General features: G+C 48.2%; 1 protein-coding gene across 1 annotated transcript in view; it reads left to right on the forward strand.

Annotated features, from left to right (window-relative positions):
* The window catches only part of LOC144140009 (beta-mannosidase-like), a 159,945-nt gene that overhangs the window by 137,824 nt on the left and 895 nt on the right, over window positions 1-21,226 (forward strand). The window contains exons 16-18 of the mRNA XM_077672223.1: window positions 4,835-4,979; window positions 12,468-12,676; window positions 15,649-15,819. Of these exons, the coding sequence (XP_077528349.1) occupies window positions 4,835-4,979; window positions 12,468-12,676; window positions 15,649-15,819 (525 nt within the window). The remainder of the gene's footprint in view (window positions 1-4,834; window positions 4,980-12,467; window positions 12,677-15,648; window positions 15,820-21,226) is intronic.

Here is a 21,226-nt window from a genome sequence, read left to right on the forward strand (position 1 = left end):
TGACTGTGTTTGCATACTTAGGCCACCTTCAGACTACTGTCGCATCCGCCGCAAGTGGCGTATTTATCGCTATCTGCGCCATTGCTGGAACTTTCGTATACGCAGCTAGCAACCGAGTATGTTTCCATTGAGCCCTTCGGTAAGATACAAATTTGACGACCGGCCAGTCACCGGTTGCTCTGGGGAAACTGCAATTCGCATTTTCAACATTGTGCTGATCAGGAAGCGGCTGTTACGGAGGTCCAGGCTCTTTAAAGGAACCCTGCTACACTTTTTCTCACTTTTTTTTTAATCTTAAATGCTTGCAGAACATAGTCACCCAACACACCCAGTACTTAGATTAGGGCGTTGCAAAGTAGCTCAGCTGAAAATTACTGCTCTATGCCCATCAGATAACTTCTAAACTCGCTCAAAAGATTTTTCTCTCTTTCCCGGTCTTAACATTCTTCGATGGCTTGAATTACGTCCCTAAGGCCATGTAGCGGCTGTTGGCCGGTTTTCCTTCAGTTGCCGCAATGAACGCTTTTCAATAGCACCTTTTTTTGAAAAAGCCACAAAACAAAGCAGAAATGGAAGGCGTATGTGCTGCGGCGAGCAAATCACGCAGTGCCGCTACGTGCTGGCGGTAACTATAGCGTTCGCATTGGTTCCAAACGCGAAGGAAAGAGTGAAAGCGCTTATCGAAAGTGTCGCAAGGTCCCTATAAGCCCACAATGAGCTTATCATTGTCTACGCGCGTGACCGACGCAGACGCAGGTCTCGTAGAAGAATGTGGGTTCGTCAAATCTTCCTTCATAGAGCTTTTGACGGAGATTTCCGAAATCTTTTGGCGAGCCTGAGGACTTCCGATACTGCGTTGTTCTACAACGTTGCATCGGCGGGTGCCTGCAATGGCGGTCACCGGATGAAAAATCATCTGAGGAAGCTGGAAGGCCCGTGACTGGAAAATGAAAGCCGCAACTGTTCTGCCCATTGGCCGCGCGGCAACAATCGGATCAGTGCTTGTCGTAAAAGTTGCGGACCCTCCAACATTTAGCCTCTGCTTTCAGCAAACGTAGCGTATTTTGCGCTCAATGCAATGATAGTCCGAACAAACTCATTGCGTTTTTTGCGTTTACGCTTAGGATTCGTAGGAACGATGCGTATGTAGCGCACGTAGTCTGAACGCGGCCTTATTCTACCATTTAAACATCTCCCGGTTTGCCCAACGTAAAACCTGTTACAGCGCAACTTGGATTTTGTAGACAACCCTTTCTGCGCATTCCACATAGGCCATCATGTGCTTCGTGCCGCAGGTTTTTCCCTGAACGTCCTATAGATCGCTCAATCTGCACAGCTTCAAAAGCTTGTCCCGAGCAGAAAAGACGACTCACGTCTGAGCGTTGGGCCAGTGTTTTCAAGCTGCGGCATAGTTGGTGCATGTAGGGGATAACCGCAACCTTCTGCCTCCTCTTCATAGACTCTGCGCACGCCTGAGCCCTTGCACGCAGTCTTCCAAATACACCCTCTGCAGGGGAGGCGAACACAGATGCAGGGTAGCCAGCGCTCTGCAGACGTACCACGTGGCCGTAGAAGCCACCGGCAGTAAGGTGCCAATATGATTGATCGAGGGCATTCACGGAACACAAAGCGATTAAACCCCTTCTTTACAATCTTAGAATGGGCGGAGTTACAGGTAGGAGGGGTCGTCCGTGTCCCTTCTTGTATCCGTCCTTCGCACAAATAAAGTTTTGAATATGGATCTTAATATATATTTCTGGAATTTTGTGAGAGAAGCGTCTCGGCTAGTTCAGAAGGAAGCAATACCGTGTGGGTGTTTCGATTCCTGAATGGTTCTCTAATTGTTGTTAAATGAAAACCTGCTTCCCTAGAAGGCGAGTGTGCAAATATGATGACCTTGTTTTAAATATGCCTGTCTCCCCTGGACCTCAGGTACGAACTTCCGGTGCAGGGGGGGGGGGGGGGTGGAGACGGAGGGTAATTAAGGAATCTTTAGATATTCAGTTTAAGTTCCACCCTGACGGTGTCTACTGGTGTTATGATCCGCGCCCCAAGAAACCCATTCTACCTACAACTCCGCCCATTCTAAGATTGCCCCGTTGGTGTCCTCCGTTTTCTACCTCCAGAAATAGGGTCAGCCTAGCTATAGGCTACACGCATTCACGGAACCGGGTTAGTATGAGCACGACTCATAGCCGGAGAGTCCCATTTGCTGGCACAGCGAGTCTGTACTCGTAACGAATCTGTGAGGTTTACTAAGCGACCGCAGTACTTCAAAGTCCAGAAAAGTAATACTCGTGGTATTGCTATATATTTTCTACCCACCCGTGCCGCTTACCTGGTCCAGTGGTCTGGTACCAAGTACATCACGTGCACTTCGTGAAACCGGCCCATGGAAAGGAATACCGCGAAGGGACGGGAACATACGTTCGCTTCATTTTACGTTTGTTGCGGTCACTGTTATTTAGCAACACGTTTTTATAAAACTTGTGGAAACTTAAGGGAACCGCGAGGGCAAAATATCGGTTTTGTTGTGAGGCTAATTTTAACGCTACGTTTCAGCAATTACCCCAGACAAGAGAGAAAAGACTGCAAAAACAGCGATCCAATAGCCACCTTGTCAATCAGTAAACATGACTTCAGTGGACATTAACACGATTAGTGGCCGTCCAACAAAACTACCATCTAAAAATTTAGCTCATATTCAACTCCGTCTTATACTTCGGTTTACAGTACCACTTGTATGCCAACGCCGAATTAGTTTAGTGATAACTGCTTTTATCATTGGCCTTAAGACGCAACCACTTACGTTTATTAGTGCGGAATAGCCACGTTTTTGCATATAGTGCTTCTTGGAGGGTCCGGGGAGATGCTGAGGGAGTTACCAAACATCAAACCTTTCAAATAAAACACAGCTTTTCGCGTCATGATACCAGCGGGACCTTTCTGCTGGGTGGTGCAGGTAAGTTAATAGCTGCTGATGCAACACCTAATTGCTAGTGCACATATACTTCGGGAAGAAGTTTCTACCCCTCCTGTCAAAATCTGCCCGACAATTTTTAGGGTGTAAAGGCAGTGTGATGAGAAGGAATAGCAACGACTTGAACGACCACGCAAAAAAAGAGGCACACCCAGAGGAGACGACGATAAAAAAATTGGCTGGCGATTATGTTACCCCCCTCCCCAATGCGTTATTTCGGCGCAGCCGCAGTGCGCTGAGGCAGCACTCACTCGTGGGTTCTCTCGACGGCAGCGATGATGAGCCTCTGCGTCGGCGGGGCAAGTGGGTCTCAGGAAGGGACCGCAAACGGTGTCTTAAGCGAACGCACATCATAGTCCCGCGTACGCCCCCTCACCTTTTCGCCAAGTGTCGCGCTGTCGAGGGCTTCGTGCGGGCACAGCATTCTGCCCCCTCCACTCTCCCACCCCACACTTTCGGAGAGCGCTGGCTCGCGCCGACACGGCGAACTATCTTCCCCTCCCAATTTCGCGACACTCTCTTTCTTTGCTTTCTTTCACCGTTCGGTTTTTCTTTTACTCGTCCGTCCTGACATCGCTCGCTCGTTCACGATGACGTCGACGCCGCTCAGGCTACGAACTGGCGACAAAGGGCTGCGCCCTAAAAGGGAGAAGGCGCGCTGCACTAGGCGTGGTCATTGGCAGCAGCTCGTGCGCTAGCGCTAGAGCTGAGAACACGAGCTCCTGCAAAGCGCCGGCCAGTTAGGAGCAGTCGGTGACAGAGGCCCGCGGCGACACTGAACCCGTGGTGAAGAAGGAAGCCCGGGTGGATTGCAGCCGGGACGCACGACGGTCGGGCGTTCGGCGTCGTGCTGTATCCGAAAGAGCCATCCACAACGGCAATCTCCAGACAACCTCCACCGGAGCCACTCGTCTCGCCGGCCATCCGTGGAAAATGGTAACGCTTCTAAGAGCCTGCGTTCAGGCCGCGAGAGAAAGCTCGTAACACCCTCAATCTCTGCAGGTGACGACGCCTCCCCGGGCTACTCACAATACTGCGACGCGACAAGTGGGCCTCACAGGCCGGCGGGGAAATGCCCTCGTGCACCTGACGAACTCGTGCTGTGATTTTCTCGCTTAATTTGAACTTTGTGATTTTGACAAAGCTTAGCCGCGCTTACTTTTTGTTAGTCTTTTCTCTTTGTCGCTTGTGTGGTGATGGGGTGCCTTATGCACTGCAAACTAGCATCATTATTGCAGTTTTGTGTGTTTATAACTATTTGGAACCTGACAGCAGCCTGAAACCACGCTACAGAGAAGTGCTTACATGGAGATTATCGTCCATTACGTGAAACATTTTCAAAGCACGAGTGTTAGTGCAAAACACCCCAGCTTAATCCTGCCCTAAAGTTGCTAGGAAAAACGTTCGACACGACGTAGACTAACAGAGAGCACAACTTATTGGTAAGCGGCAGTCCACCTGAAAAATGGGGTTGGGGATTGTGACGCACCGACGTAGCTGCTGTAAAGAAGTATTTGGGCAGCTCGTATTTGAGCAACGATGAAGGCGCTCGTTACGAAGAATAATCACCTGCATGAGCAGCGGTAATAAGTTTACATAAACAATGTGTGCTTTGGAGGATCATACCATATTATTGCAATGATAAGGCGACTAATACGAAGCAAAGCGTATTGCTTATTACATATGCGTAATATTAGTTACATAAATTTTTGGCTGAAATAAAAATATTGTACGCTTCTGATTGGTAACCGGAATCTTTATCATTTCGTACATAGTGTTTCTTGATTGGCTCAGTGAGCTGATCCCCCACCCTGGTTAACACGCCATACAGCTATTTATTCTAAACCAACGCAGGTTTACCAAGCCATAGGGATTAGGACTGCCGCTGAAAAGTGCCGGCGCTGGAGGAGCTACCTGCAAGGCGGCTTCGGGCACAACATGGGCTTTCTCTACTGGCAGTTGAACGGGATATGGCAGGCACCTTCTTGGGCCTCTATCGGTATGCTCCGTGCCATTTCGGAAGAGTACTGAATGGCCCGTAGTGCGGAAATCGAAGCCACCCTTTTAATTGAACGATTATGAAAACGCGAAGATTCTTTTGTAGTACCACGTCACCCACTGGGACCACTTCCGGCGATGCCTTGCTGAGGAGACCTGGGGTAAGGAAAGGAACTGTTCGCGGACCTGGTTCACTGTGCCAAGCTAGCCACGCGGAGCTGCTCCATTGCCAAGGGCGCCACCACGCCGTACCTAAAGCTGCTCTAGCTGCGAGCGGAGCGGAACCAGACTGAGAGGAAGGCACAGCGCACCAGAGCCTGGAATGACTGGACGGAATACCGCCGTGTGGTCGCGGCCTGTTGAAGGCACGCCAACCGCCTCAGCCGGCAGCATTGGGCCGAGCTGTGCGTTAGCTCGGAGGCCGACCCACGGTGCGGCCGCCTCTAGGGCACTTTCCAGTCGGTCCTCAAGCCCCGTGGTAACCGAAACCTCCTGGCCGTCCTGGCCATCAGTGGGAAGGCCAGCTACGAGGAGCTGGCCGAGCTCTTCGCGGAGCACTTCCTGCCGCCACACCAGGTAGCGGAGGAGTCGGCGGAGTCAGTGGGATAACATCCCCTCAATGACGCCCCCTCACGGAGGCCGAACTCCGTGGGGCGCTGCGGTCCTGCAAGCGGAAGTCAGCACCAGGGGCCGGCGGCCTCAACTACCAGAGGCTGCGCAACCTGAACGATGTGGGGTTCGCGAGGTTTCTGGCAGCCTACAACCACATCTGCCCGAAAGTGCGGCTACCTCCCGATTGGCTGCGGGCCATCCCGCGGCCCCTCCCCAAGCCAGGCCATGGTTTTGGGGCAGTTACGACCTACCGCAACGTTGCCCTCAGCTTCTGTGGCAAGCTGGTGGAGCGGGTGGCCCTGCACAGGATTGCGGCCATCACGTCAGAGGAAGCTCACAGGCTTCCGGAGGCATAAGGTTGCGAAGGACTCCATTGGCGACGTAGTGACAGCATTGGAGAATGCCCGGGCGACCAGGCAGGTAGTAGCCCTGGTGCTATTAGACGTCAAGGGCGCCTTCGACAACCTGCAGCGCCCTGCCATCGCCCTGGCCATGGAGGAGGTCAGGCAATGCAGGCAAGCTGCGGGGTTTCATCGAGGCGTTCTTGACGGGCCGCACGGCGCGGTTGCAGGTGGGCCGCACCCTGTCGGCGCCCCGGCCAGTGGACGTGGGACCCCACAGGGCTCAGTCGTTAGCCCCTTCCTCTTTAACCTGGTCATGGTGGCACTACCAGACTGCCTGCCGAGAGGAGGGGCACAAAGAGTGTATATGCCTGTGTACGCTGACGACGTGGCCCTGTGGGTGCTGGGCCCCAAGGGGAGGTGCCTAAGTGACGTGGCGCAACTGTAGGCGGCCCTGGATGCGTTGCGGGCCAACCTGGTCAATGTTACAAAGCGCTCGTGTTTCCCTCTTCTTGTGTTTCGTCTGCCCGCCCTTCAAATATGAATCAAATTCAACTAGCTCAACTTTCCGTTCTACTGTGGTCGGTGTTAGCCTACAGCTGTCAACAAGCAAAACAGAGGCCATGTTGGTCCACCCTGATTCCCTGTCGCGTCGCAGTGCCAGGTGCCTGCACATCGTTGGCGAGGAGCTCAGCTAGAAGTCCAGTGTGCGTTATCTGGGTCTGACACTGTACCACCACGTAGACTTCTGGCAGGGCACCAGGGAACTCCGAACAGGGCACAGATTGCCACCACGGCCATGCGAAAGATGGCCGCCCGGGACCGCGGCTGTTGGCAGCGAACGGCCCTGCGGCTGTACAATGCTGAGGCTGTGGGATTGCTCATGTATCGGCTACCGTTGGTCACACTGAGCAAGCCCAGCTAGCGGCAGCTGGATGGCGACCACCGCAGGGGCGTCCGCACCTGCCTTGGCCTGCCGGAAGACTCCCAGCGTGTGAAGATGCTGGCTGGGGCGGGGGCGTGGACGCTCCAAATGACGGCGGACCAGTGCACCCTAGGCCACATTGACAGGCTGCGGCGCGCTGAGGGAGGCAGCCCCCTACTGCAGCGGCTGCGCACACACCGCCACTCGCGCATGGGGCGAATGTTGGCCCTGTACGAGGAGGTTGTGGCCCCCGTGGAAGCAGGACCCCCCTCCATCCACCCCCTTGGCCTGGAGGCCGAACTGCACATGGACATCCCGGGCCTGCGTAGCAAGCGGCGGAGATCGCACTGTGGGCAGCTGCAGCTGGCTCGGGGCGTCGTGTGGGGCGACCTGGAGGGCCACACCCTGGTATACACGAATGGCTCCCTGCGGCAGCCGCAGGGTTCGGCTACGGCGGCGGCAGTGCTGGGGGAGGCCACCAGGCAGGCCCGGCTGCACTACGCCGCATCATCCGCCACGGCCGAAATGGTCGGCGTAAGCCTTGGCCTGGAGCTTCTACTGGAGCCGGAGTCGCCGCACGAGCGCTGCGCCCTGCTCTGTAATTCTCGAGTGGCCCTACTTCGGATCCGGGAGGACGACCCGCGCTCCCTCCTGGTGTGGGCTGTGCGGGACGAGGTGGCACGGCTGGTTCAGCGGGGGAGCTCACATGCGGCTGCAGTTGGTGCCAGGCCACATTTGGCTGGAGGGCAACGAGAGGGCAGACGAACTGGCTGGCGACGCCCATGAGCTCCTTCCTTCGACCACGGCAGGCCAGGCAGCTGCGGATAACGCCCGCCGGATGATCCAGTGGCATGTACGGGCCCAGCACCCTGACCCGACGTTGGCCACTGGAGAGGCCCCACCACCCGTGAAGGCCACACGGATGCCGAGACAGCAACGCTCGGCTGTCCTGCGTCTCCGCGCTGGTTGCGTGTGGACGGCCGAGCGAAAACACCGCCTGAAGCTCGTTGACGACCCGTCTTGCCAGCACTGCCGGGCGGGTGTCCAAACCCTGCCACATCTGTTCCTGTAGTGCCATCAGTTTGTGGCAGGGAGGACCGAACTGTTGGCCCCGTTCGGGGAGGGACTGGGCCCCTTTAAAAATTTCTGTAACCGGCAAGCAGTGCCAAACAGCGGGACGGAGTCCATGAGACCCTGGGGCCTACCTGGATGCCTCAGGACTCCTGATGTTTCGCTTTCTCACCCCATAAACTTAAAGGGAAGGTGAAGCGGTTTTAGAATTAAAAGAAAAGTTGACTAGCAGCAAGTACACATTGAATAGTTCATGTGTACGAAATATTTTCGCAATATATGCAATAGAAGCGGCGCAATGAGCAAAAAAAAGTGGCCCGATGCCCCGCCCCCATCTCGCCGCGCGATGCCGGAAGACTGAAGAGCCCGGGCGAAAACCGGCTGAAAAACGTCATACCTGGACTTCCGGCCGGATCGGCCGCCTCGGCCATGCTCTTTTCGCCGTGTTTCCTTGTGAATTATACTTGTTGTTGTTGTGGTTGATAGCACTCATTTGTACAATTTTCGTGTTCAAAAAGTATGCACGAACGCCAAACGAGGCATACGTTATCATGCCGTATTCCTAAGCAGAATAATGCCACGCCGGGATGCTTGATAACTTACGGAAGAGACAGCCGAGGTGGCTGTGCTTCATGACAGAGAATATACTACACTACGTTAAATACTTTGTAAACCGCTCCAATGCGTTTTTTTTTTTTGTGATGCGACGGACGTGAATGTTCATATTAGATTCTATAGATTTAGGAAGGATGGGGAATACTGCTGTACTTTGGCCAGGGATGTTTCGTTCCATTCCAGAAACCAAGTCACATTTGTTCAGGAAATACTTGTTTCGTTAAACGCGTCGGTTTTCTTTCCCTATGGGCTCAGGACAGTGTTCAAAAAAACAATTTTTTGACGAAACTAAAACAAGGGGCCAATCCTGATAGAAATTCTCTCCCGGCTAAGAGGTAACCAGTATTCCTACAAAGTAAAAGAACCAAGACAACCAGATTACTTATTTTGCAAGTATACATGTCACGATAAGGTGATGTTTGTCTGGAATAAAAAAAAAAACACCACTCCGAACCACCACCGTGCCATAATTTGTGTTGACTGCGGGGGCCTAATTTTTTGCCCAAGATTCCGTGTGGCTACATATTATAACCTGGCAAGCACTTCTTGTCACTGAATCTCAAGTGTGCTCCAGTGATAGTCGGTGATATATATAATGATGATACTAAAAAAATTAGGAGCGAAGAGTAAATATACGGCCTCTGTCCGACTAGCAAGGTAAATGCGAAAATCTAGAAATGCTGAAACAGGCCAACGATTCATTATCACAAACGTTTAGTGATTGTTACCTAAAGTAACGTAACTACAACGTAACTGCCTTGTCCGACTGGTCTGTTAATTATAACGAGGTGGCCGTAATATTGTAGCAGAATGCGCAACGCACAAGCGAAAATCAAGCCCTTCTACAGCCAATAATGTTGAGCAGGCACTAGTATGCTGCAGTGTTTTCAGAATAAATGCATGTGAAGCAGTAAGACGCCACTCATCGAAGTGCAGCTAGCAATCGCGGAGGCGCCGTAGCGCCGCTGCCGAAATGGCGCGCGCGTGTGGGTCTGTGTACGGGGATGAGCAACGGGGCTGGGGTGGGCGACAAGGAACAAAGGAAATGCGGCAGCAGAGTCTGCTTGTTGGTTTATGCGTGTACCGGCAAGATGTGTCTCGCATATACGTTTACAGCGCATGAACGCTATTTTTTAGCGCAGTACACGTACGTGCTTTTCGCTGGTAGATTGTTATAAAACGCCCATTAATCTTTGGCATAAATGGTTTTGTGTATAATAAGAAACAGTTAAGGCAGTACCTAATATTAACTTAAGGTACAAAATCCCCCTATGCTGGTTGCCTAATTCAAAAATATTTTGATGGAACCCACTAGTCGACGTCACAGTCACTGCTTTGGGGTTCTCTGTCGTGTAAAGCAAATTTAAGCTCCAAGATAATTGAACCAACAGCACGATAATTATAAAAAAAACTTCCAGTCATGTGCGAAAATTAAACTGCGAGCTAAATTGCCGCAAAGGCAACCGTGCGATCGTTCGCAATGCTTCTGACAACCCGCGCGGCCGAAGGGTGTCCTCCTTTGACGTCATGACGGGCGCAACCAATCAGGAGCGTCAAAAGACGAAAAGCGCGCGTCTTTCAAACGGGGCCGCGCTTTTTGCAAGATAAATGCCACTTTGACTCATGTACAATAAATTTCAATGTGATATTCGGAATCAGCGCGCAAGAAACTATATAACTGTTAATCTAACTCAAATTTTTTGGAAAGCGCTTCAGCTTCCCTTTAACTGTGGCCTTTTGTGTGTGTGTGTGTGTGTGTGTGTGTGTGTGTGTGTGTGCGCGCGCGCGCGTGCGTGCGTGTGTGGTGTGTGTGTGTGTGTGTGTGTGTGTGTGCTTTTTTGTGCCTTCGTGTTTAAGGGTTTACCTTGTATATATTGCACAAATATGTCCTGTCAGACCTGTATATATGTTTATGTGTCCTCTCCTATCTATCGTCCCTTTTCTCTACAACTCTGTTCCTTATTCCTCACACCCCCCACCAGCAGGTGTTCCGGTGTCCACCCTTAGGTGAGACAAACTACGCCGGCTGTTGGTCTTTCCTTTCCTTATTTACAATAAATTCGTTCATTTATTCATTTATTTTATGGTTCCCGAATTGCGTAACCGGATAGATGTCGGCTTCATAACTCGGGATTCCAACGTTTGGTTTTGACGACTGCGGTAGGCATTTTTTTCTTGAGGTGCTCGATTGTCATTGCTTAATATTAGATGCCGGATTTTAGGCAAATGCATATTTTGTTGCTTGTGCTTCTATCCCTCAACTTTGATATATGAACATCAACTAGGTGTTACGAATGGCTTTATCGCGTGTTTTCAGAGTTCCTATGAATGCGGATTTTGGCTTTTGTGCCTAAACGCCTTTGAATGCCTAGAAATGCCTGCGTTCCTAAACACAGCGCCTGTATGCACAATATTTACAATCATGTTTTGCTTTTGGTTTTTTAGCGCAGCTTGATATGGTTATATAGGTTTTCATGCAGCACAGACTGTTCGAAACTTTAAGGTGTAGGGTTTAACCCGGTCCTCTCGTACAACCAACTCTTGGGAAAAAAACCGCTATCAGCAGTTGAACGGGATGCTCATTTGCTGAGGAGGCACATTCTCCAAACCAAACATATGGAGGTCGGGGTGGTTTGCTATTGTTTCCTTAAATATCTCAGTGGTTCTGAGAGGGCGTTTCGCGTGCTCCCAAACGATTGTCTTCACGACGTGCAGTTGCATCGTGGTCTGTGGAAGGATACAAAACTTCGACTCTATTTTCAACGCTACAGTTGAACATCGAACTCTGTGAGCATATCATTCGTATATTCAAGAGGCAGGGGCGAAACGTCACTGCATAGATGCATTTTCTCAAGTCTTAAAATTCACACTGCCGACTTGCTGTAAAGCAGGCTTTTCCAAAAAAATCCTCTAATATGGTGAACACCTCAAAAATGGTCTCGCCCCACTTTCAGCTCCTGGAAAGTATGCCGAGTATGCATACAGAGCAAAGAAGCTGTACGTAAATGATTTAGAACTCCTTTCAGTGTGAACATCATTTACGAAGCTTTGTTGCTTTATTTTATTTTAGGCTGGATAAAAATCCTCAGTAAACCCAATACATTCTTATCATCATAGGCTCACTTAAACACAAGATATTTTGTAAAAAATGAACAGTGGTAATTTCATAACCACGGGAAGGCCAGAAAATGAGTAACAGTCTTCGCAACACAGAGCAGAGGCAAAAACATTGTCAATACAACGGTGCTGACACCACACGTATATGTGGTGTACCTTCGTACAAGTACCTTCATTTAGAGTGAAACGCGCATGAGTAGCGGGTTATACTTAAGCATGTTATTGGTAATGCTGTTTGGAATGTTACCTAGCGGCGCGCGATTGAGCGGAGTTCACTGTGTATAAATACACCCACTTACATGTCAGCTTTCGTCGGCATTTAACAGCGGCACGTGCAGCCCGCGGTGGATCCATCCACAGTTTTCAGGAGAGCTCACACGTGCTGTCACAGCCGGCACTGCTGTACAACAACGAAAGTAAACCTTGGGTGGCTTACAAAGACGGTTATCTACGGTGGGTATGAGCGTGGATAAAGTAGTTGCTAACTTAGAGAAAGAAGAACTAGAAGCTGCACAGTGCGCAATTCAGCGCATGGTCAGTGTATATTCCATAAATATCTTGAAAGCGGAATTTCTTTCTGTAAAAGGTAAACTGATGGCATAAACTAGCGTGAATTGCATGTCAATTTTAAATTCATAAATAATTTATTGTGGTGACATTATATATTCCACTTACTCGATTACAACTTGATTTAAAGTCAGTAGGAATGCAAAAAATAGCGAGCAGCAGTCACGGCCATATATTTACTTAAATCAGCCCGACGCTTCGCAGTAATTGAATGTTTTGGTTTTGTTTGTCCGTTCTTCAGAATATGGTGGCCACTGGAGAATGCTTCACTATTTCGCAAAGAAGTTTTTTAGCCCTGTTCTTGTGTCACCATACGTGGAATACCCTTACATTAAAGTGTACGTCATCAATGACAAGCTCAAGGCGATTGCAAATGCATCACTTGCAATATTTCAACAGAACTGGGCCACATTCTACCCAGTACATATAAAGGAGATCAACATTTCAGTGGCAAGTATCTTCTCTTACACAGCAGGTCACGCGTGTTTGGTTAAGGACCTTCATCATATTTATTGGGCTCCTACGAATAGTAGCAACGATAATAGTTTGCACTATCGAATATCTAGTGTCCGAAGGCTTATGTACGAACAATTTAGGAACAAATTTGGGAGTTTCTAGAACATGTTAAAAACACACTGTTTCTGGTTGTCGACATACGCAACAATGGGAAAGAAAACAGGTCAGGCGATATTGGCAGGAATGAAAAACGGCAGCAGTAACACTTGCAGCCAAAAAGTAAGAATCGTGAATTACGGATCAAACTAGGAAAAAAGATATAAGAGGCAGATTTTTTATCTTCTAGCAAGGTTTCAATGCTTTAGAACAATCTCCAGGCTATTGCCGGCAAGCCAATGAGCAAGGCCTTGTTACGTTCCTCCGGAGGAATAGAAGGGTGCTATACCTAACTGCTTGCGTCTGAAAGCCTAGCAAAACAGGCAATATTTTCAGTTCCAGGTTCTTGAAGAGCGTATCCTCTTGGACTTGTTTAGAAAAAAAAAACGAATAAGGTTCAATTTTGTATTACACAGTGAAAAAATTGCCCATGGTTGAAAAACGTCTGGTGTAAGCGTTGTCGCTAGCAGGGTCTCACACCCCCAGTTAACATTTGCTGCAGGTAATCTCGTGCCTCTTCCACTATGCGGTCACGGTCAAACGGGGCTCGTTCCTAAAATCAGAAATAGAAGACACAACGCTGTTTTTTTGCAATAAAAGCTTTGCCGCCTGCGAAGGGCGCTGTTGGGGGAAAGGGACCTGACGTTACCGACACACCACCGCGCGCAGGATACAGGAGGCAAAAAGGACGTATAAATCGTTTACTTAAACCCTCAAGTTTTTGTTGCCAGCTTCACATATCACCAGGGACGAGAACTCACCTCCATTACGATTCGCACCTCACAACCCACAAAACCGGAGGAAGTTGCCATTGCACGCGCGTTACAAACCATTGAAGAGAACACCACGATTCTCATTGATTCGCAATCAGCCTGCCACAGCTACCTCACCGGCGGTATCTCTCATCAAGCCCTGCGAATTTTGTGTCAGAATCTGCATCTGCCCCTCAGATACATCGTATGGACTCCAGGTCAGAAGGGATTAGTACGCAATGAAGCGGATCATGCCGCCGCCTGCGAACATGTACTCCGTGGCGTCGCCGACGGCCCTAGTGGCTCCCTAATCTTCAGCCCGCCCCCAACCCTGTCCAGGCCTGTCTTCACATACGCCGACAACCTCGCCCACTATAGGCTACAATGATGGAAATACCCCCCTCCTAACCATACTCTCTCCAGGACCGACGCAGTCACACTACGCAAGCTACAGACAAACGCCTTCCCCCACAATACACTCTACCACACCACGTTCCCGACCCAATACCGAGCCACATGTCAGTTTTGCCCAAACATGGAAACTTTCTACCACATTACCGTAAAATGCCCAAACACCCCTACCCAGCCGCCACTCCCCAACATTACCATGCCGCAATAAGTAGAGTTTCTAGCAAGCTCCGACTCCTCTACCCAGTGCATGCTTGTAGAGAGGGCAACGCGAGCTGGTCACCTCCAAGGCATGCTGGACTGAGGACGCCTCTCACCTGGGGGCCGCCCTAATATCACGCTTGCTCTCTTGAATAAAGTTTATTCCATCAATCAATCACCTCGCGGCGCAGCAGTCCGCTGACATCCAGAGTGCTCGGCCGGTGTGGCCGCCACTTCTGCTACGTAGCAGCTTTTAGACAACCGGCATATCCCTTGAGCACCATGTAAAGTCCAGAGTATTCAATCGGACTTTATTGACTTAGCATTCGCAACTTGTTAGCAGTGCTTACTTGAGGCATAAATGTTTTACCATAATTTTCAATGTGGCCGAATATTATGATTGTATCGGTAAAACAGCACCGACCGCGTTCTAATCCAGCGTTTTGGTTATGATGACTGTAGTTGTTGAGTAGAAAATTACTATTTCCGTAACATGACATAGCTGAGTACTTGATTTACAACAAAAGCCACGGATTGCGCTGATCTACACTGCCGTGTACAGTTCATCAATCACTGCATCTTTCCGCTTTTGAGAATACTCATCAATCACATGCGGAACGGAATAAGGGAAAAGTCTCTTTCACACCAAATTGTGAACCCCGAACCCGGGGATGGTGCCGAAGATGGCGGGTATTTGTGAAATTAGTGACACTAAGTGAGAACACGTTTGTTTCGGGAATACGCGCACAAACAACACCCAACTATTCATGTCGTTGTAGCAAATTTCGTCCTGTTAGTGTGACAACGAATTTAACTATGAAAAAAATGTGGACTATGAAAAAAAGGTGGAAAGATAGGAAATCTTGGCTCATAGAAAATGACCATTGAGAGTTTCCGTCATTGACTCTCTCAGTGACACTGGTATTTTCTGTTAGCCTGTTGGTAGGGACTGCCTTGATTTTGCGTTTATTTCTGTGACATAAACATCAGTATGGTGTATGTTTGTATCACCAATACTCAACGCTAGAAGGCTAAGTGAGCCCATTTCTGCCACAGGGATTGCAAACATTGAACTAGCACCGGAATGTAACTGCTGCACTGGTGACTATTTCTTGCATAGCTGTCAGGACCACACAAAATTCACTGCACTTGCGTGTAGGTTCATTAAAATTCAGAAACAACTTTCGAAGTAGACATATGTTTGTTTTTAACAATATCCTCACAACAAAAAAAAACCTCAATGCGCGTGTTACTTACCAGTCATGCTGCAGAAGATGCGTATAACATTGTGGGATGTCTGAACGCTGCGCATGTTAACACTCGTTTCCAAGACGACAACTGTTTTCTTGCAATATTCCTTTAATATTACCCAAACCAGAAAGAAACCACGTGTTGTCATGAGCGAACACAAACGTCTGGCGCCTGACATAATATTCTTTGATTCGGCAGCCTGCCGCCGCGTCGACCGATGTGTTAAGCATCCACATGAGTAACGTGTCAGAGGCAAAGTTCCTCTGGTTCAGTCTGAGTGACCCCATCCACGGATCTTTGCTGGCACCCGAGACGTTTCTGCTACTGAAACCCACAACGATTATCTCCCTACACAGATCCTCTATAAAGGTAAGCCTCATCAATTAATTCTCTGTTTAAGTTAAAGGATGTTAAAGTGGCGCGGGTTGTTCCTATGTGTAAAAAAGGTGACCCTCTTTCTTTCGCTAACTATCGTCCAATATTTATTCTGTCGTCCTCATGGAAACTTCTAGAGCATATAATAGCAACTCTTATCTTAAATTTTCTTGACGAACACCAGATTCTATCTCCACTGCAACATGGTTTTGGGAAGAGCTTTTCAACCACAACTCAATTACATTCAATTGTTCATTCTTTTTCTTCAAGTCTTGGTGATGGTGGGCAGGTAGATGTAATTTTTTTAGACTTCACCAAAGCGTTTGATTTAGTACCGCATCATAAATCAATTCACAAACTGCATCTCATCGGGCTTCCTTCTTTTCTTATAGCATGGGTTTCGGATTATTTATCTAATCGAAGTCAATATGTAGACATTGATGGTTCTGTTTCTAGTACTCTTCCAGTCACCTCCGGAGTCCCGCAGGGAAGCGTTCTTGGCACCTTACTTTTCTTAATTTAATGTAATGATATTGTCTCAGTAATCAAAGAACCCGTTCATATTCGACTTTTCGCCGACGATTGCGTTATCTTTAATAATATTCTTTCTATTAGTGACCAGGAAGCTCTAAACTCCTCTCTTGCTGCAATCCTCTCCTGGAGCCTTGAATGGGGCATGGTACTAAACCCGGATAAAACCGTCTTCCTCCGCATCACCAATAAACGAATTCCTCACCAATTTTCGTACTCTCTTGCAGGAAATCCCTTAAACCAAGTTCAGGAATACAAATATTTGGCCATAACTTTAACAAATAATTTAAGCTCGAACTCGCATGTTACTAACGTTTCTTCCTCTTCCTTTCGTAAATTATGTTTACTTCGGCATAAGCTTCGAGGAGCTCCAACTAATGTTAAACTACTTGCATACACAACGCTAATTAGACCTAAGCTAAAATATGCTTGCGCTGTTTGGGACCCTCATACATCAAAGAATATTGACTAATTAGAAAAGATCCAAAGGAGAGCTATTCGGTTTGTTTATTCAAAATTTCGTCGCACAGATTCTGTTTCCGAGCTCATGCGTGACAACGGAATTCCAACCTTGCAGTCCAGAAGACAGTTTTTCCGCCTTAACTTATTGTTAACTTAACGTATTAACTTAACCGCAAACTTGCTTTAGACTGTAGTTCTTTCTTGAAACCCCTTGCCGCCCGCCGTACTCGTCATTCCCATTCTCTGTTCTTAACCCCAATGTTCGCCTCCACCAATCTGTTTAAATTTTCCTTTTTTCCGCGCACAATTAATGATTGGAACAATACACCCGAAAATTGTCTAAGCTCTCTTGGTTCTTTTGAGGCAAATGTTTAGTTGTGCCTTTGTAGTTGCCTCTAGCGTTCACTGTTTTATACTTCAGTTCTTGTTTCTGCTCTTTGCTGTTTACTGTTTGTATTTGGTTGATATTGTTATCACATCATGCCCCTCCTGCTTGGGCCTACATGGCCTGCAGTATGTTCTTAATTAAATAAATAAAAAATAAAATAAATAAGTCCGCGCATTCCGTGGCTCCCAATTGAAGTGGCCAAGGTTTAGTACCATAACGCAAAATAACATTTTGAAGCATGATTTTAGATGATTATATTGCCCTGCGCAACGGTAATTGTAAGTAAAGTGCCACTTGAAGGAAGGAACTTCTTTAAATGACCTGTTCTGTTGTACGAACTTTTTTAAATGGACTACTCAAGTGCCATGGCACTTAATGCAAGGGTACTCATATTTTCGCAATTCCGTGCAGTCGCCGTTTTTATTCTAAGAACATAATCCATGACACCCTGCTTTGTTTCCCAGGTCACATTGGTGACTTCAACAAGTGCAACACGCACTTGTTTTCGCATAATTGTTGTTTAGAACGGCGTTTCGTTACAGCGCGACGAATAATGGGCCGCATTTTACTTTGAACTCGACTGGCTACCTCGATAATCTCGTAGCGAGCCGAAGCCATAGTCATATCCACAGCGACAGCTTTAGCCCTACAACCGCTAGAAAATTTGTGCACAGGTCAATCATGAGCACCAACCGAAAGGGCGTGCCTCTAGACAAAGAACGGGATGTTTTTCGTAGGCTGGACTCCGGGCAGCGTCGAGTGGCGTTGCGAAGGCATTTGGGATGTAGACGTCATCATTTCCTTCGATTTAGAGCCAGCGCCAACTAAACGGGGCCATTCATGGGCATGTTACCAGTAAAAAGTAACACTCTTACAGTTACATTTACTAAAGCAAAAGTAGTAACTATCTTACTGTTACAGTTATGGAGTTTCCAAAAACAATTCTTATCGTTACAGTTACTGTGAAAACGTAACGTCGTTGCTTTTTCGTTACTGCATACAACTAATAGATCACAAACCAAAACATCAAGTTTATTTAATGGTATATTGTACGAAAACGTGCACGTAGTCATAACTGCACGGTTAAAACCCAAAACGAAGGGAACTCAAAAAGTGATGCAACAAAGCCAAACAGCAAGAATCATTGTTTACGCCTCATTTTGTTGCCCCAACGTTTTTGTTGGTTGGCCATTGGTATCGGTGACTTTATTTTCAAAGCTCATTGCAACTTACATCGAGTCGTTCTGAATGTTGGCATCGGAGAGCTTGCCTGTTTTTGCAGCTCTAATGGCCCGTTTCTTTTCAACTTTTTGGCTGTTTCATACTTTTGCCGACCTCCTCTCTTAAACTAGCTGCGAGGGAAGCCCTGTAGTGTACAGGTGAAAATGGAGAGCATAATACAAAAAAGAAAGTCCGAAAAGTGGAAAAAGCGAACTGTACTGCAGCCTGAACGAGTGTTGCTGTTGGATAATTTCTTCATAAAAAAGCAGGGAACTGTAATGGTATTCTCTGTTACAGTTGCTGTGTAATAAAGCAGCATTGTTACAGTTACAAGCTCCTCTATTTTAGAAGTAACTTCTTGCAGTTACAAGTCACTAAAAAAAGTAACTGGATAAGAATCGCGCGTTTCTAGTAACTAATTCTCACCCAAGACTGATAATGGCCGCGTCGAATAGTGCGGATCTCGGCATCGCATGCAAGAGACTGTATTTCAGTAAACTCCATGATGCCGTTTCCACATAGCTAAAGAATTTAAGATCCATGACTCAAGAGAAAGCCGTGGAATTCGGAGGGCTTTTTTATGTCTGAAATTTCGAGGCAAAAAGTGTACGGATAAAAAACTTTCGGGCAAGGTACGGAACCGTACGGAAACCGGTGTGGAGTGAAGCGAGCAGCGCGGATACCGCTGCTGCAACCACGTGACGAAAAGAGAAATTGTGCGACGTCATCAGCGACAACGGCCCGCACGGTGTACACAACGCAGACGATACAGGTGTATTTCAACAACTGTTTCCAAACAAAATCACGTTCTACAAACACGACACGCGCAAAAAAGGAAACCAATCCAAGGTCAGAATCAGAGCATTGCTTTGATGCAACGCGTCTGGAAAGCATTACATGTCGCGTGAACTGCTTACAAAGTGGATCGATGGGGCGAACAATTGCATGACCAAGAAGAATCGCGACATTTTGATAATTTTGCACATTTGCTTGGTCAATTTATGCGACACATGCCTCAGCAACATCCGAGGTGAATTTCTCCCGCCCAATTAAACGTCCGTTTTGCAGCATTTTGTTCTCGCTGTCATGAAAAAGGTAAAGGTGCACTACAAGCGGCGGCATGTGCCGATGGAGATTAATCTGACAATTTAGATGTCTGACCAAAACAACGAGCGAAAGAGAGTCGAAATGCTGACTGGTGTTTGTTGGACTGGGAGGCAAACAACAGCAGTGAGTGAACTGCTGGGAAAAAGTATATCTAAACCGTGCACATCGGACACCTGTGGGCGCCACTCTCGAACAGGAGGAACATGACACTGCTGATGACTGTAGCTGGAAGGAATCGTCGGAAGATATGGGCGCAGACATGCCTTTTCCCTTTGAGGACTATTCCGCCTGTGACTCTCGGGTTCAGGCATACGTGACGTTGATTGCAGAAGACATCGTAGCGAGCATACTACTTTAGGAAGAAGAAGAGGAAGAATGAACCCTTGAAGAGGAAGCACCAAACTTTCAACTAAAGAAGCACTGATGTGCTTGGACAAAGGGGAGGCATTTCCTATCCAGCAGACTGCTGGGCCGGAAAAGGTTTAGGAGTTTTTTTTTTTGCGCAGTGATTCAATTCGTGACCACGGCAGTACAAAGTGTACAGGTGGAGCAAAAGGTGACTTCGTTCTACAAATGGTCGTAAATAATCAGTATCGCTTGCAAACGAGAAGAATGGCAAAAAAATGGGCCGAAGTATCGTTTCAACACCAGATCCTTCCTTTAGCTTGTGGCAACAAGCTGCAACATACTGATTTAAGTTGGATGAACTTACACTTTAACAATTTCCTGAGGCGCCTTGAAGCTCGTTCAAGTGAAGTTTCACTGTATTCTTAGCCTTTAAGAGAACTGTCTTACTCACAAAGCCAAACAATACATTCGCGAAGGACCTTGAAGCAAAGTTCTCGCCGTTGTGTTACTTAGCGATCATGCAGACTTTACACCTATTTCGTTTGTTTGAAGCCTTTCCCAGTCTCCTCAGTACACGTGCAGGCTTTTGGGTAAACGGGAAACAAGAAGGCGTTATACTGGTGACTTCCAAGCTTTTTACTCACACTGCCTCCGTGACGCCGAAAAAATGACTTCGTATGATTCCAGGCCGCCGACCAAATCTACGGCCAGTTAGCGTGACTATGCAGTTTTTTTAGGTTTCTGGTTGCGTTGGATATTTCCTCTTCAATGGCAGGATTGAGTTTAAAAAACGATTCACCCCTCTGCCCAACGACGAAGATGGTGGAACGTGAAGCTTTCTCGCGGCTGATTGTTTGGTCGTCGTCTAAGTTTTCCAGGTCGCTTCGTCCATGTCGAAGTGGGGCAAACGGATAGACGCCGGATTCATAACGCGAGGTACCCAGGTTCGGTTCAGGCCACGGGAAGTGTTTTTCGTAGCGCAAGCTACACTACTCTGCCTCGCACAGTCTTCGTGAGGTAACCAGCTTTGCCCTTGAGCTCTAGAGGTCAAACCACACCCCCTTCCTCAAGCTCAAGCGCCCGGCACGGAGCGGCGGCTACATGGCGGGGAGAGATGGGCGAGGATGGACAGGAAACGTGCGCGGGACCCGTGCGCGTGACGTGGCGGAGGAAGGCGAGGAGGCCGTGGCCGCCGCGACAAGCGCGTCCCACGACGAAACGAACGCTACATAGACTGTTCCCAACTCTCTTCCTTCTTTCCTCTTTCTCTCTTCCTATCCTTTCAAACCCCCTTCTCTTCCCTGGACTGGGTTGTATGAGGGTGAACTCCCCGACTGAGTTCAA

The sequence above is a fragment of the Haemaphysalis longicornis genome, unplaced genomic scaffold, assembly GCF_048455015.1.
Source record: "Haemaphysalis longicornis isolate Haplotype H1 unplaced genomic scaffold, Haemaphysalis longicornis Haplotype H1 scaffold_5, whole genome shotgun sequence".
In the NCBI taxonomy this organism is placed as follows: Eukaryota; Metazoa; Arthropoda; class Arachnida; order Ixodida; family Ixodidae; genus Haemaphysalis; species Haemaphysalis longicornis.